Source organism: Engystomops pustulosus, chromosome 4 (assembly GCF_040894005.1).
Source record: "Engystomops pustulosus chromosome 4, aEngPut4.maternal, whole genome shotgun sequence".
Classification (NCBI taxonomy): domain Eukaryota; kingdom Metazoa; phylum Chordata; class Amphibia; order Anura; family Leptodactylidae; genus Engystomops; species Engystomops pustulosus.
This window is the reverse complement of record NC_092414.1, coordinates 7396312-7409109: the sequence shown is the minus strand read 5'-3', so window position 1 is coordinate 7409109 and position 12798 is coordinate 7396312. Positions and strand designations below refer to the sequence as shown.

The following is a 12798-nucleotide window of genomic DNA, read 5'->3' as shown; positions in this document are numbered from 1 at the left end:
CCCAGCGTGTCCCTCTTCCACTGCCAATGACTACAACTCCCAGCATGTCCCTCGCCCACTGCCAGTGACTACAACTCCCAGCATGTCCCTCCCCCTCTGCCAGTGACTACAACTCCCAGCATGTCCCTCCCCCACTGCCAGTAACTACAACTCCCAGCGTGTCCCTCTCCCAAAGCTACTGATTGCAACTCCCAGCATGTCCCTCCCCCACTGCCAGTGACTACAACTCCCAGCATGTCCCTCATCCACAGCTACTGACTACAATTCCCAGCATGTCCCTCGCCCACAGCTACTGACTACAACTCCCAGCATGTTACTCACCCACTACCAGTAACTACAACTCCCAGCATGTCCCTCACCCACTGCCAGTGACTACAACTCCCAGCATGTCCCTCGCCCACTGCCAGTGAACCTCCTAATCTGCAGGTAATAGGGTGAGGGGGGTCTCTGCTTGCCATCAGAGAAATGAGACACGTATCCAGTTCACAAAGCTGAGGGTCTGTTACAGTGCATCAGTCTTGTGTTAGATTCAGCAGCAGAGATCTGGATTACCAGGGTGTAACCTCAGGAGTTCTGTGTACCCCATAGATTAATGTGTGTCCACTACTAGTGTGATCCGGTATATAGGAACTCATCAGAACCCAGTCCAGAAACCTTGTAAATGACATAGCATTATATGTATAGGCTTGGAGGTCGGGCCGGAGGGTTGGCTTTACTGCTCGGAGGTGGGGTTTGTGGTGTGACCATGGTGCTCAGTGGTGGGGCTGGATGAGTTGCCATGGTGCTCAGGTGCTGGAGGTGTGTCCAAGGTCATCAAGGGTGTGACTAAAGGTGTAGCCAGGATCCTCAGGGGTGGGACCGGAGTTGTGACCATGGTGCTCAAGGGTGGAGGTGTGTCCAAGGTAATCAGGGGTGAAGGAGCAGCCAGGATCCTCAGTGGTGGGGCAGTGATGACCATGGTGGGTTGGAAGTGTGACCATGGTGCTTAGGGGCTTCAGATGTGACCATAGTAAACATTGAGGAGATTGGAAGTGGGACCACGGTGCTCAGGGGTTGGGGTCTAGGTGTGACCATGATGCTCAGGGATGGGGTTCCAGTTATGACCATGGTGCTCAGGGGTGAGGGTTCAGGCGTGACCATGATAATCATGGGTGGGGGGTCTTCAGGTGTAACCAAGGTGCTCTGGGGTGAGATCCAGGGTGTGACGGTGGTGCTCAGGGGTTGGGGTCCAGGTGTGACCATGGTGATCAGGGTTTGGGCTCCAGGTGTGACCATGGTGATCAGGGATTGGGCTCCAGGTGTGACCACGGTGCTCAGGGGTGTGGCTCCAAGTGTGACCACCGTGCTCAGGGGTGGGCTCCAAGTGTGACCACGGTGCTCAGGGGTGGGCTCCAAGTGTGACCACGGTGCTCAGGGGTGGGGCTTCAAGTGTGAGCACGGTACTCAGGGGTGGGGCTCCAAGTGTGACCACGGTGCTCAGTGGTGGGGCTCCAAGTGTGACCACGGTGCTCAGTGGTGGGGCTCCAAGTGTGACCATGGTGCTCAGGGGTGGGCTCCAAGTGTGACCACGGTGCTCAGGGGTGGGGCTCCAAGTGTGATCACAGTGCTCAGGGGTGGGGCTCCAAGTGTGACCACGGTTCTCAGGGGTCGGGCTCCAAGTGTGACCATGGTGCTCAGGGGTGGGGCTCCAGCTGTGACCATGGTGCTTAGGGGTGGGGCTCCAAGTGTGACTATGGTGATCAAGGGTCGGGCTCCAGGTGTGAACACAGAGCTCAGGGGTGGGGCTTCAAGTGCTCAGGGGTGGGTTACACGTGTGACCATGTTGCTTAGGGGTGGGCTCCAAGTGTGACCATGGTGCTCAGGGGTGGGGCTCCAAGTGTGACCATGGTGCTCAGGGGTGGGGCTACAAGTGTGACCATGGTGCTCAGGGGTAAGGCTCCAGGTGTGACCATGGTGCTCAGGGCTGTGGCTTCAGGTGTGACCACAGTTGCTCATGGGTGAGGGTCCAAGTGTGACCATGGTGCTCAGGGGTGGGGCTCCATGTGTGACCACGGTTGCTCAGGGGTGGAGGTGTGTCCATTATTCCAATAGTAGATGACCAGGGGAACTAAAAGTCAAATAAAAGTGAACTTTATTGTCAGATTACAAACTAAATTTCCCAAATGTTCAGTGAATGCGATCACCACGATGAAACGGCAGAAGGGAACGATTGCAGAGTCTAAAAACCATCTTATTTACAAGCCAAAATTGGAACTGTCCATGCCCCAGCACAAATGGAACAGTCCACCCGTCTTCTGCATTAGTAGAGCCCCAGGGTGCGGAGCATCATCCTCTCCACCCCGGTCATCTGATAGCCGTTCTTGTTTGCTGGAAATATAGAAAATGTATGAAAATACAGAAATGTACAAATCTGGGAAAGCTGGGTGCCGACCAATATGGCCGCCATCAGGGGCTACAGAGGTGACCAATCAGGTGTCTACAATGGTCCATCTGTACAGATTTGGGCTAAACCATAAGCAATTTCTCAAATTCCTTAGCTCAAGCTAAGATGATGTCATACACTTGTATGATGTCATCAGAAGGCGGGGCTTAATGTGTAGGTACAGATAGTGTGATGGACCAAAAACCCTCATTTACATGAGAGGATGTAAGACTTACCATATGCAGTGCTGCTGAATCCCCACCTGCAGAGAGAGACGACATACTGAGAACACTGGCATACAAGACCGTATCACACATCAGGGGATTAGATACACGGCTCAGCAGACGGTATCACACATCAGGGGATTAGATACTCTCAGCAGACAGTATCACACAGGATGGGATTAGATACACAGCTCAGCGGTCAGTATCACACAGGATAGGATTAGATACACAGCTCAGCAGTCAGTATCACACAGGATAGGATTAGATACACAGCTCAGCAGTCAGTATCACACAGGATAGGATTAGATACACAGCAGACAGTATCACACAGGATAGGATTAGATACACAGCTCAGCAGACAGTATCACACAGGATAGGATTAGATACACAGCTCAGCAGACAGTATCACACAGGATAGGATTAGATACACAGCTCAGCAGACAGTATCACACAGGATAGGATTAGATACACAGCTCAGCAGACAGTATCACACAGGATAGGATTAGATACACAGCTCAGCAATCAGTATCACACAGTAGAGGATTAGATACACAGCTCAGCAGGCAGTATCACACAGGAGAGGATTAGATACACAGCTCAGCAGACAGTATCACACAGGATAGGATTAGATACACAGCTCAGCATTCAGTATCACACAGTAGAGGATTAGATACACAGCTCAGCAGACTGTATCACACAGGATAGGATTAGATACACAGCTCAGCAGACAGTATCACACAGGATAGGATTAGATACACAGCTCAGCAGACAGTATCACACAGTAGAGGATTAGATACACAGCTCAGCAGTCAGTATCACACAGGATAGGATTAGAAACACAGCTCAGCAGACAGTATCACACAGGATAGGATTAGATACACAGCTCAGCAGACTGTATCACACAGGATAGGATTAGATACACAGCTCAGCAGACTGTATCACACAGGATAGGATTAGATACACAGCTCAGCAGACTGTATCACACAGGATAGGATTAGAAACACAGCTCAGCAGACAGTATCACACGGGATAGGATTAGATACACAGCTCAGCAGGCAGTATCACACAGGAGAGGATTAGATACACAGCTCAGCAGGCTGTATCACGCAGGATAGGATTAGATACTCAACTCAGCACACTGTATCACACAGGGTAGGATTAGATACACCGCTCAGCAGGGAGTATCACACAGGAAGGGATTAGATACACCGCTCAGCAGGGAGTATCACACAGGATAGGATTAGATACACAGCTCAGCAGACAGTATCACACAGGATGGGATTAGATACACAGCTCAGCAGACAGTATCACACAGGAGAGGATTAGATACACAGCTCAGCAGACAGTATCACACAGGAGAGGATTAGATACACAGCTCAGTAGACAGTATCACACAGGAGAGGATTAGATACACAGCTCAGCAGACAGTATCACACAGGATGGGATTAGATACACAGCTCAGCAGACAGTATCACACAGGATAGGATTAGATACACAGCTCAGCAATCAGTATCACACAGTAGAGGATTAGATACACAGCTCAGCAGGCAGTATCACACAGGAGAGGATTAGATACACAGCTCAGCAGACAGTATCACACATGATAGGATTAGATACACAGCTCAGCATTCAGTATCACACAGTAGAGGATTAGATACACAGCTCAGCAGACTGTATCACACAGGATAGGATTAGATACACAGCTCAGCAGACAGTATCACACAGGATAGGATTAGATACACAGCTCAGCAGACTATATCACACAGGATAGGATTAGAAACACAGCTCAGCAGACAGTATCACACAGGATAGGATTAGATACACAGCTCAGCAGACTGTATCACACAGGATAGGATTAGATACACAGCTCAGCAGACTGTATCACACAGGATAGGATTAGATACACAGCTCAGCAGACTGTATCACACAGGATAGGATTAGAAACACAGCTCAGCAGACAGTATCACACAGGATAGGATTAGATACACAGCTCAGCAGGCAGTATCACACAGGAGAGGATTAGATACACAGCTCAGCAGGCAGTATCACACATGATAGGGTTAGATACACAGCTCAGCAGACAGTATCACACAGGAGAGGATTAGATACACAGCTCAGCAGACAGTATCACACAGGATGGGATTAGATACACAGCTCAGCAGACAGTATCACACAGGATAGGATTAGATACACAGCTCAGCAATCAGTATCACACAGTAGAGGATTAGATACACAGCTCAGCAGGCAGTATCACACAGGAGAGGATTAGATACACAGCTCAGCAGACAGTATCACACATGATAGGATTAGATACACAGCTCAGCATTCAGTATCACACAGTAGAGGATTAGACACACAGCTCAGCAGACTGTATCACACAGGATAGGATTAGATACACAGCTCAGCAGACAGTATCACACAGGATAGGATTAGATACACAGCTCAGCAGACAGTATCACACAGGATGGGATTAGATACACGGCTCAGTAGTCAGTATCACACATGATATTATTAGATACACAGCCCTATGTGCTATACTGACCAGTCCCAGCACCCGTTGGGGTTGGACATGTTGGACTTGGCCTGTGGGTAGAGGATGATGAAGTTGTTCAGGTCGGCCACCTGGTTGTATCCGGTGTATCTCGCGTATTTGTCACCCAATTTTTCTCTGCAAAATACAAAAATTGTAAATAATTTGTCAGATGCCAAATGCAAAACTACAACTCCCATTATGTACAGCTGCTCTACACCACCATTCTCCCAGCATCCTTTGCAGGTTGCATTGGATCTTCTTAGTATCACATGATATTTGGGGCTTATAGATGCCCATGTTCCCCAGTAGCCGGTCCGGTGGTAACGTCTCGGCCGAGGTCTCACCTTGCCTGCAGGCAGCCGTGGAAGACGATGTGAAGTCTGCACTCTGAAAAACACAATGGCTGGGTTTAAGAAGTAAATAACGTGGCAACATGAGGTCCATGTAGAAGGTAGGGGGCAAGGGCTACTAGGACCTCCTCACCAGCAATGTACAGGTCAAAGCATTACCTTACCCGGGCCACCACCACCAAATGCAACCACCATGGGCGAGTACTTACTCGCTCCACCCTGACATGCTGCGGGAACGTAGATGTACCCGGCGGTGTCCATCCCGTAGGTCGAAGGAGCGGCCAACTTGAAGAACTCCGACTGGTCAAACAGTATTAGCTGGAAGACACAACGCCGTCCAGATAAGAAAAATTGTGAAGAAGTTGAGAATCATCCATCTACCAAGGTCCCATAAATCACACCAAAACGGCGTCAATGGGTTTGTCTGGTATTCCAACTTGTTGACGTTACCCACGAAATACGGATCGGATACAGCTTCTTACCTGTCCAGTGAGTGCGGCACCGCTGCTTGGTTTCTGTGAGAGAGTGTGAACATATAAGTATCACCACCTTGTAACAATCTATACCTCAAGGTCCTACAGACTAGGAAGCCCCTTCTCACCTGCAGACCCCCATGGATGTGGTTGAGAGCTTCATATGCCCCATTGTAGTTACAGTTGTTGATGTAGTCGAGGTTGGTCAAACCGCAGGACCCTCCGTAGAAGTCTGTGGGCTGCAAGGAACCACATACATCATCAAGTCACTAAGTTTCTTCCATAGCTACCATGCTACCTACAGTGACCTTCCATGGGACAGACTCCTCCACCCCGTAGATGTCTACAACTATGCTTCTCACCATTCCATGCTCAGCTGCGATATCATACACAGTCTTGATAGCCCCTGGACCAGTAACGTAGGGTGCATAAAATTCTTCCTGTTTTTTCACCACACCTAAAATAGAGAGCAAATTGCTTGGAGAAAGATTGGGTTTCCGTCTAAACCAATGGACTACTTCAACTTTCATCGTTAAATTTCTTAAACCAAAACCTGAGGAACCAGTCGTAAAAGGTATAGTCCAAACACTACAACCCCCAACAATAGACATACGAAGAACTTCTAATTCTACTACTTCAGGTGCTACTTCATGACTACCATTTATGGTCGACCAACCCTTTGTAGAAATAAGAAGGTCCATTAGTATTCTATTTTGGACAGCTGTTACGATCTAAAGACTTTTGACCAGTATTGGATGCAGAAAGAGTAGTTGGGGCCGTAATTTTATGCCTTGCTCTACATGGAGAAGATAAAACCTAATGGTGGATCTTCACCTGCGCAGCAGATATTCTAGGCTAGACTTCTTTTAGCTCAAGTTGCCAGTCATGGCGCGATCCAACAGAAATCTGAGCATTGGGTCTATGTTATTTGACTCACCTGGAACAACAACAGAGTCGCGAGTTCCAGAAAAGATGTAGACTTTGCTTCTGGCAAGGTTGGACAAGGGGTCGAGGAGTAGACTGTTGGCATAGCTCTGAGCCTTGCTCTGGAGTGTAGAAACGGTGATGCTGGTAGGGAGTTTCATACAAGCATTGGTTGCAGTGATCATACTTCCCTGGGCACAGTAGTAGGGTCCTGTCGGGAGCAAAACACATCATCGGAAAGTAACCTACAACTTTATATTACAACAGGAGATGGATAACTCAGGATCATCCAATGGTGAATCGTCAGGAAGTAATCTACATCTATGTTATAGAGCAAGAGGAAGACAGGATCATGGTCAATCTTTTGAAAGTCATCTACATCTATATCATTTGGCATGAGGTGGATAACATGGGATCACCCAATGGTCAATCATACACCTTTATCGTATGTTATGAGGTGGATAACACTGTATCGTCCAATGGTTAGAGATGAGTAGACCTAAATTTTATCTTCGGGTCCAGGATTCTGGTGACTCTCATACGACCCGGGCAAATTGACGCGTGTAACTGCTATCCATCACCTTGACCAAACACAGCTGTGGCAAGTTGCTTTGGGGGGGGGGGGGGCTCAATTTGCCGTATTAGTTGCACGGTAGCCAATCCGGCAATATGTCCGTGTTACGCAAGACTGCTCATCAGAACCAATGATGAGAGAGCATGCTACAACACTTTCCACGTTTTCAATTCCGATACTGGTGAACTGATACCAGTGAATTTGTGTGTTATTAGGGTTAACAATCTGCTTGTTTGTTTTTAATTAATAATAATTACCGTAATTTAAATTTTTAGTCATTTAAGTTTAGCTATTAATTATTTTATGTTGAACAGAGAACTACGGACTTGGAAAGCAATTAATACAAAATGTAAATTAGAAAAAAATATTTAGCAAATTACTACAATTTGGCAAACATTTTATTTTTTGTATTTTATCTGAAAAAAAATCTGTGTTTTACTTTTAGTTACCTATGTTCCTTAATTTTTTTTTTAAATTGCATTACAAGATCTTTTCCTTAATTTTGATAATAATCATTAAATTAAAAAAAAAGTAATCATTTTTACTTTTTGTACTTAACCTTTTCAAATTATAAATATGCTAAATTATAACACATAGCAAATAATTTTAATCAAATTTGAGAAAATATGAGCTTTGACCCCTAGAAATAAATAATAATAAAATATATGTTTAGATGATTACCATATATACTCGAGTATAAGCCTAGTTTTTCAGCACAAAAAATGTGCTGAAAACCCAAACTCGGCTTATACTCGAGTAAAAAAAATATATCAAACCTCACCTTTCCGGCTTCCCCCGCTGCTGGCTATATACTGGGGCTGGGGGCTGGCTATATACTGGGGGATATGGGCTGGCAGGCTATATACTCGGGGGCAGGTACTGGGTATACACTATGGGGCAGGGTCCGGCAGGCTATTTAATGGGAAGGGCTGTGACCAATGCATTTCCCACCTTCGGCTTATACTCGAGTCAATAGGTTTTCCCAGGGTTTTGTGGTAAAATTAGGGGCCTCGGCTTATACTTGAGTTGGCTTATACTCGAGTATATACGGTAGATTTGACAGAAGTGAAGGAAATTCTACTTACCTCCAGCGAAGAGGCCGGCTCCAATAACCCTCTTAGACTGGGCAATATGGAACTGGTTGGCCATATAAGATCCTGAAGACAGTCCCGAGACGGAGATATCACTTTCAAGATTGTACTTGCCTTTAAGAAATAGATATTGAAATTACGATAAAGCACTCAATTAATTTGCTTACGATATTGAACCCCCAAGTGGGTTATTCTCGTTTCCTAAATCATAGTTCTCACCGAGCTTTGTCTGCCCATAGCAGAAGCCAACGAGGGCCAGCAGGACAAGGACAGTCCTCATGTTTCCTGCTAGAGTTGTGGGGAAAGTGCCAATGACCGTAGGAGGTGCTGGGTTTTATATAAAAACGTGAAAACAAGTCGAAAATGGCCTGATTGAAGGCCTTGAAAACCATCTGCGTGGACAACTTCAGTTTTATATATAGGTTCAGCCTGATTGGGTAATGTACACAAATAGCCGCACTCATTAAAGGCGCATTAACCTTGTCTGCCAGAGGGCTGATAAACCGAGGAGCTATCAGAAAAGATATAGAGCATTTGACCCTCATACATTACACTACCAATAGAATATACCGGATCTTGTATCAATTATTATTTCTAGCACCATTGGATTTGCACTTGATAACGTCATATAATTTCATATGTTGTTTATTAAATTAATATTTTATAATAATCAGAAAATAGAGATGTATTTCACATTGTATGTATCACTTGGCTATAATTTGTAGCATACAGAGAAGCAGGCATGGGGTTTGATCCCATTGCGGTTCCCTTTCAGCATGCACTAACTACATCTATCTATACATCTATTTATGTGCCTATTTATACATGAAACCAGGAGAGAAAAATGTAATAATATTAATCATAATTTAATTCAATTTGTAATTTTTTTAGGGGTCAAATCTATGTGTACCTATACGTGAAACCTAAAAAATAAATTATGGAATATGAAATGCAATATAATGGAATCTATAGCCAAATATATTTAATTACACAACATTAGGGTATCTACCGACTAACTAAATTAATTCATTCCAAATTATCGTTTGGTTACATTGATATTTTAAACATTTAGAATCTCCAATCAATAATAGGATGGTTTTTTTTTTTTAGATCACCCATTTTTTTTTTTAGTGCCAGTAAACTAAAAAACTGTTCTAAGGATACACTGTAAACAGAGAGCAACCAGATTGTCTATGTGGCTATCATTTTATAGATGCAGCATATGGTTTGTACCCATGGCGGTTCCTTTTTTTTTTTTTTTTTTTTAGAAAAAAATAATATACTGTATATATTTATACATGAAACCTGTGGAGAGATTGATTTCATTAGATTTTAAGCAAATATGTCACAGAATTTATAAAACTATACAGTAGACATTGTCTAAAAAAATTCCATGATAGTCATTGGCACATTAATATATTCATAATATAATGTCACCCACTGGACACATATCCTGTTGCCTTGAATATATAATTTTCTGGAAAGTCATTGTATGTTTATGGTAATAATACACTTTATGCACATAACAAGTCTCCACTCATGAAGTCTTAACGTTCTTCGCTGCCAAGAATTTCCTGTTCTGGTTGCCCTTCCGTGTAGGGCTTTTGCAGCTCCCTTATATGCTAGTCGATAGAACAAACTGGCAACACAACTCAGTCCATTAATAGTTGCCCAGCCTTGGGTCTAAAAATACAACACACTATATAGCGCATTATGTAGTCAACATAGATAATGACATCACGGGGCACAAACATTTATTAGGTTACAATTTAACCAGTCCCAAATAATTATATAATCTCTCTCTCGTACCCTAAAATAGCCAACAATCCTAAATCCTGTCCCTATAAATTGAGCCCTATTTATCTAACAAACAAATTCTCGACAAGGAGCCCACACGCCTTTAACAACTGCTACACGAAGGATGGAATTAAACAGACACGGGATCCAGTCTCAACCACAGCTCATGAGGGTCAAAATAAGGTTGGTCAAATTGTGTCCATCTGGTCTTAGGTATGGAGTCGCTAAAAGGAACCACAAGTTTACAAATCACTTGGTGAAATTTCTCCCAATCTTGAAATCTGATGGACAATGATGGCTTTGGAGAATACCAGGAGAACATTACCCACCTGACTGCGTTGTGCCAGCCATAACTTTTGATGGTGGAGGAGGGACAATGGAGATGGTATTTTCAGAGGTCGGTATTGTCCAAGATGTTTTAGTCAATCCTACATTCCCAACTTTGTGCAAAGAGTATAAGGAACACCGTTTTCTTTTCCAGCATGGCTGTGCCCCAGTGCAGGGGTGTGGAAGAACTTGGGTCGTAGTTATGTAGTTTATATGGTTGAAAAAGACATGTCCATGAAGTTCAACCAAGGACGAATAGGGAAGGGATTGGGTGAGGAAGGGATGTAAGGAAACACAATTCTATATTACTACATAACCATCAATGTACAAACACGTCTAGACCCTTTTTGAAGCTCTCTGCTGTTCCTGCTGTGCTCTGCTCCTCAGCTCAGCTTTTCCACATATTCACAGTTCTTACAGTATAGAAGCCATGTCGCCCCTGAGATTAAGCCTTGTTTTCTCCAGGCGGAGACAGTGCCCTCTAGTCTTTTGATTTAATTAGACATGGAACAACTTTGCACCGTATATTTTGTATGGACCATTGATATAAACCAATCATGTCCTCCCTTAATTGTCTTGACCTTAACTCCAACCCCTCATCTTTGGAATCAACTTAAAACGGGATGTAAAGCAAAGTTCTCTCAACCAACATCAGGTCCAAGACCTTTCCAATGTTTCTAAGGGTGAATAGGCAGAAATCCTTAAAGACAACTTTCAAAATTTGGTGTTTTCCTGGAATCTGCTGCAAACGGAGGACAATTTTTTCAGTGCCTATGGATTCAGACTGTCATAAATGCCTTCAATGGTTCATCTGGAACCAAAGTCTGGAGGCCTCAGTGGTGGCAAAGCCTTCAAAGCACTCTAGACTCCTGACTAGGAGGAATCTCAGTTTTTTCATGGGAGTTCCAAAAATGACGTGGGATACCCCTTTAAATCTACCAATGTTTTTAAAAATCTCTATACAAATATTTCCATGTGAACCATTCCATGGGCAAACAAATTACGAACAGGTGCAAGGCCGCCATATATTAAGCTCTATCTGTTATGTGCAGCCTTGACGGCCACATAAATGACTTACCAACTACAAACACAGATTACGGGAGCTAAGATTTTTTTGATTGGATTCTCCGACTTTAAGTTACAATTAACATAAACATCTTGTCAGAGGACCAATGAAAACCTCCTCTTTAGGGAGCAGAGGTGTGCTCAGAATATGTGACCGTGATTGGACAAAATCAGACACACCCCGTTCACACCCCAAGGCCTTGTCAAAAACATTCCAAGAAACCTAAGATGTAATGTTTTAAAGGATTTTAAGAATATCCACTATTAGAACTTCATAACCCCTCTGTGCATGTAACGTGTTAAAAATCTTATTTGTCACACCGAATTTTACAAAGCATTTCGACATTGGAACTATCTCTCCTCTGTGTAGTAGGTCAAGTAATGTTCAGGTGATGTCCATCATCGTCGAAAGAAAAATGATTGTCACGGATGCTCCCTCACTCGTAATCCTCCGTGTGCCCCAGAGCCCTGCTGCACTATCTTACCTCTCCCTGTTCCTGACTTCTTTCCAGCGATCATGCACGTGCGTTCCCGTCTCCTAGGGCGCACGCGCCAGCTTCAGAAGGCTTAAAGGGCCAGCACACCGCTGACTGGTGCTGGGCCTTTTCAGAAATTGGTTAATAGCCGGCATCTACCACCATTCTATGCCTGGAGCCTGTGATTTGATTCCCCGTTGTGACCCCGGACCTGTTCCCGTTTATGCTCCTCCGCTGCCAGCCCTGACCTTCTGCTCTGCCTCTGACCCTGAACCTCTGCCACCTGTCTTGACCTCCTGCCTGTCCCTGACCACGAACTTGCCTTCCGACTTAGTAACTCGACTTGGCTGCCACCGCGGACAAAGTCACGGCTGTGGAGCGACCTGGTGGTACCATGACGCAGCAACTCCAACCCGCTTTGCAGCAGGCTCTGGTTAAGTACGGGTGCCACTTAGACTCTGGTCCAAGGTGTCCGCTTGTGTCATCGTCAGTGGTACAGAGGAGCACCTGCCCCTGGAGCCTGACAATTATTTAGATTCAAT

The 12798-nt window shown here is 44.8% G+C and overlaps 1 protein-coding gene across 1 annotated transcript; it reads right to left on the bottom strand.

Moving 5' to 3' along the window:
• Positions 1-2114: 2114 nt before the first annotated feature.
• LOC140128835 (poly(3-hydroxybutyrate) depolymerase-like) lies at positions 2115-8967 on the bottom strand. Its single transcript, XM_072150541.1, has 11 exons — positions 8811-8967; positions 8586-8705; positions 6940-7137; positions 6365-6459; positions 6131-6241; positions 6012-6044; positions 5739-5847; positions 5524-5566; positions 5189-5314; positions 2659-2684; positions 2115-2367 (listed from the first exon to the last, which is right to left on the bottom strand). Exons 1-11 carry the CDS (start codon positions 8869-8871, stop codon positions 2300-2302), a joined length of 990 nt encoding a protein of 329 aa, XP_072006642.1. The 5' UTR covers positions 8872-8967; the 3' UTR covers positions 2115-2299.
• Between the last annotated feature and the right edge of the window lie 3831 nt (positions 8968-12798).

What these genes read in the sequence shown, in the direction of transcription:
- LOC140128835 (XM_072150541.1), bottom strand. Translation starts at nt 8,871, where the DNA reads ATGAGGACTGTCCTTGTCCTGCTGGCCCTCGTTGGCTTCTGCTATGGG. An exon ending in TCGCAGCTGAGCATGGAATG is followed by an intron (nt 6,242 to 6,364) that starts GTGAGAAGCATA and finishes GGTTCCTTGCAG; the next exon opens with CCCACAGACTTCTACGGAGG. An exon ending in CACGGCTGCCTGCAGGCAAG is followed by an intron (nt 5,315 to 5,523) that starts GTGAGACCTCGG and finishes TGTATTTTGCAG; the next exon opens with AGAAAAATTGGGTGACAAAT.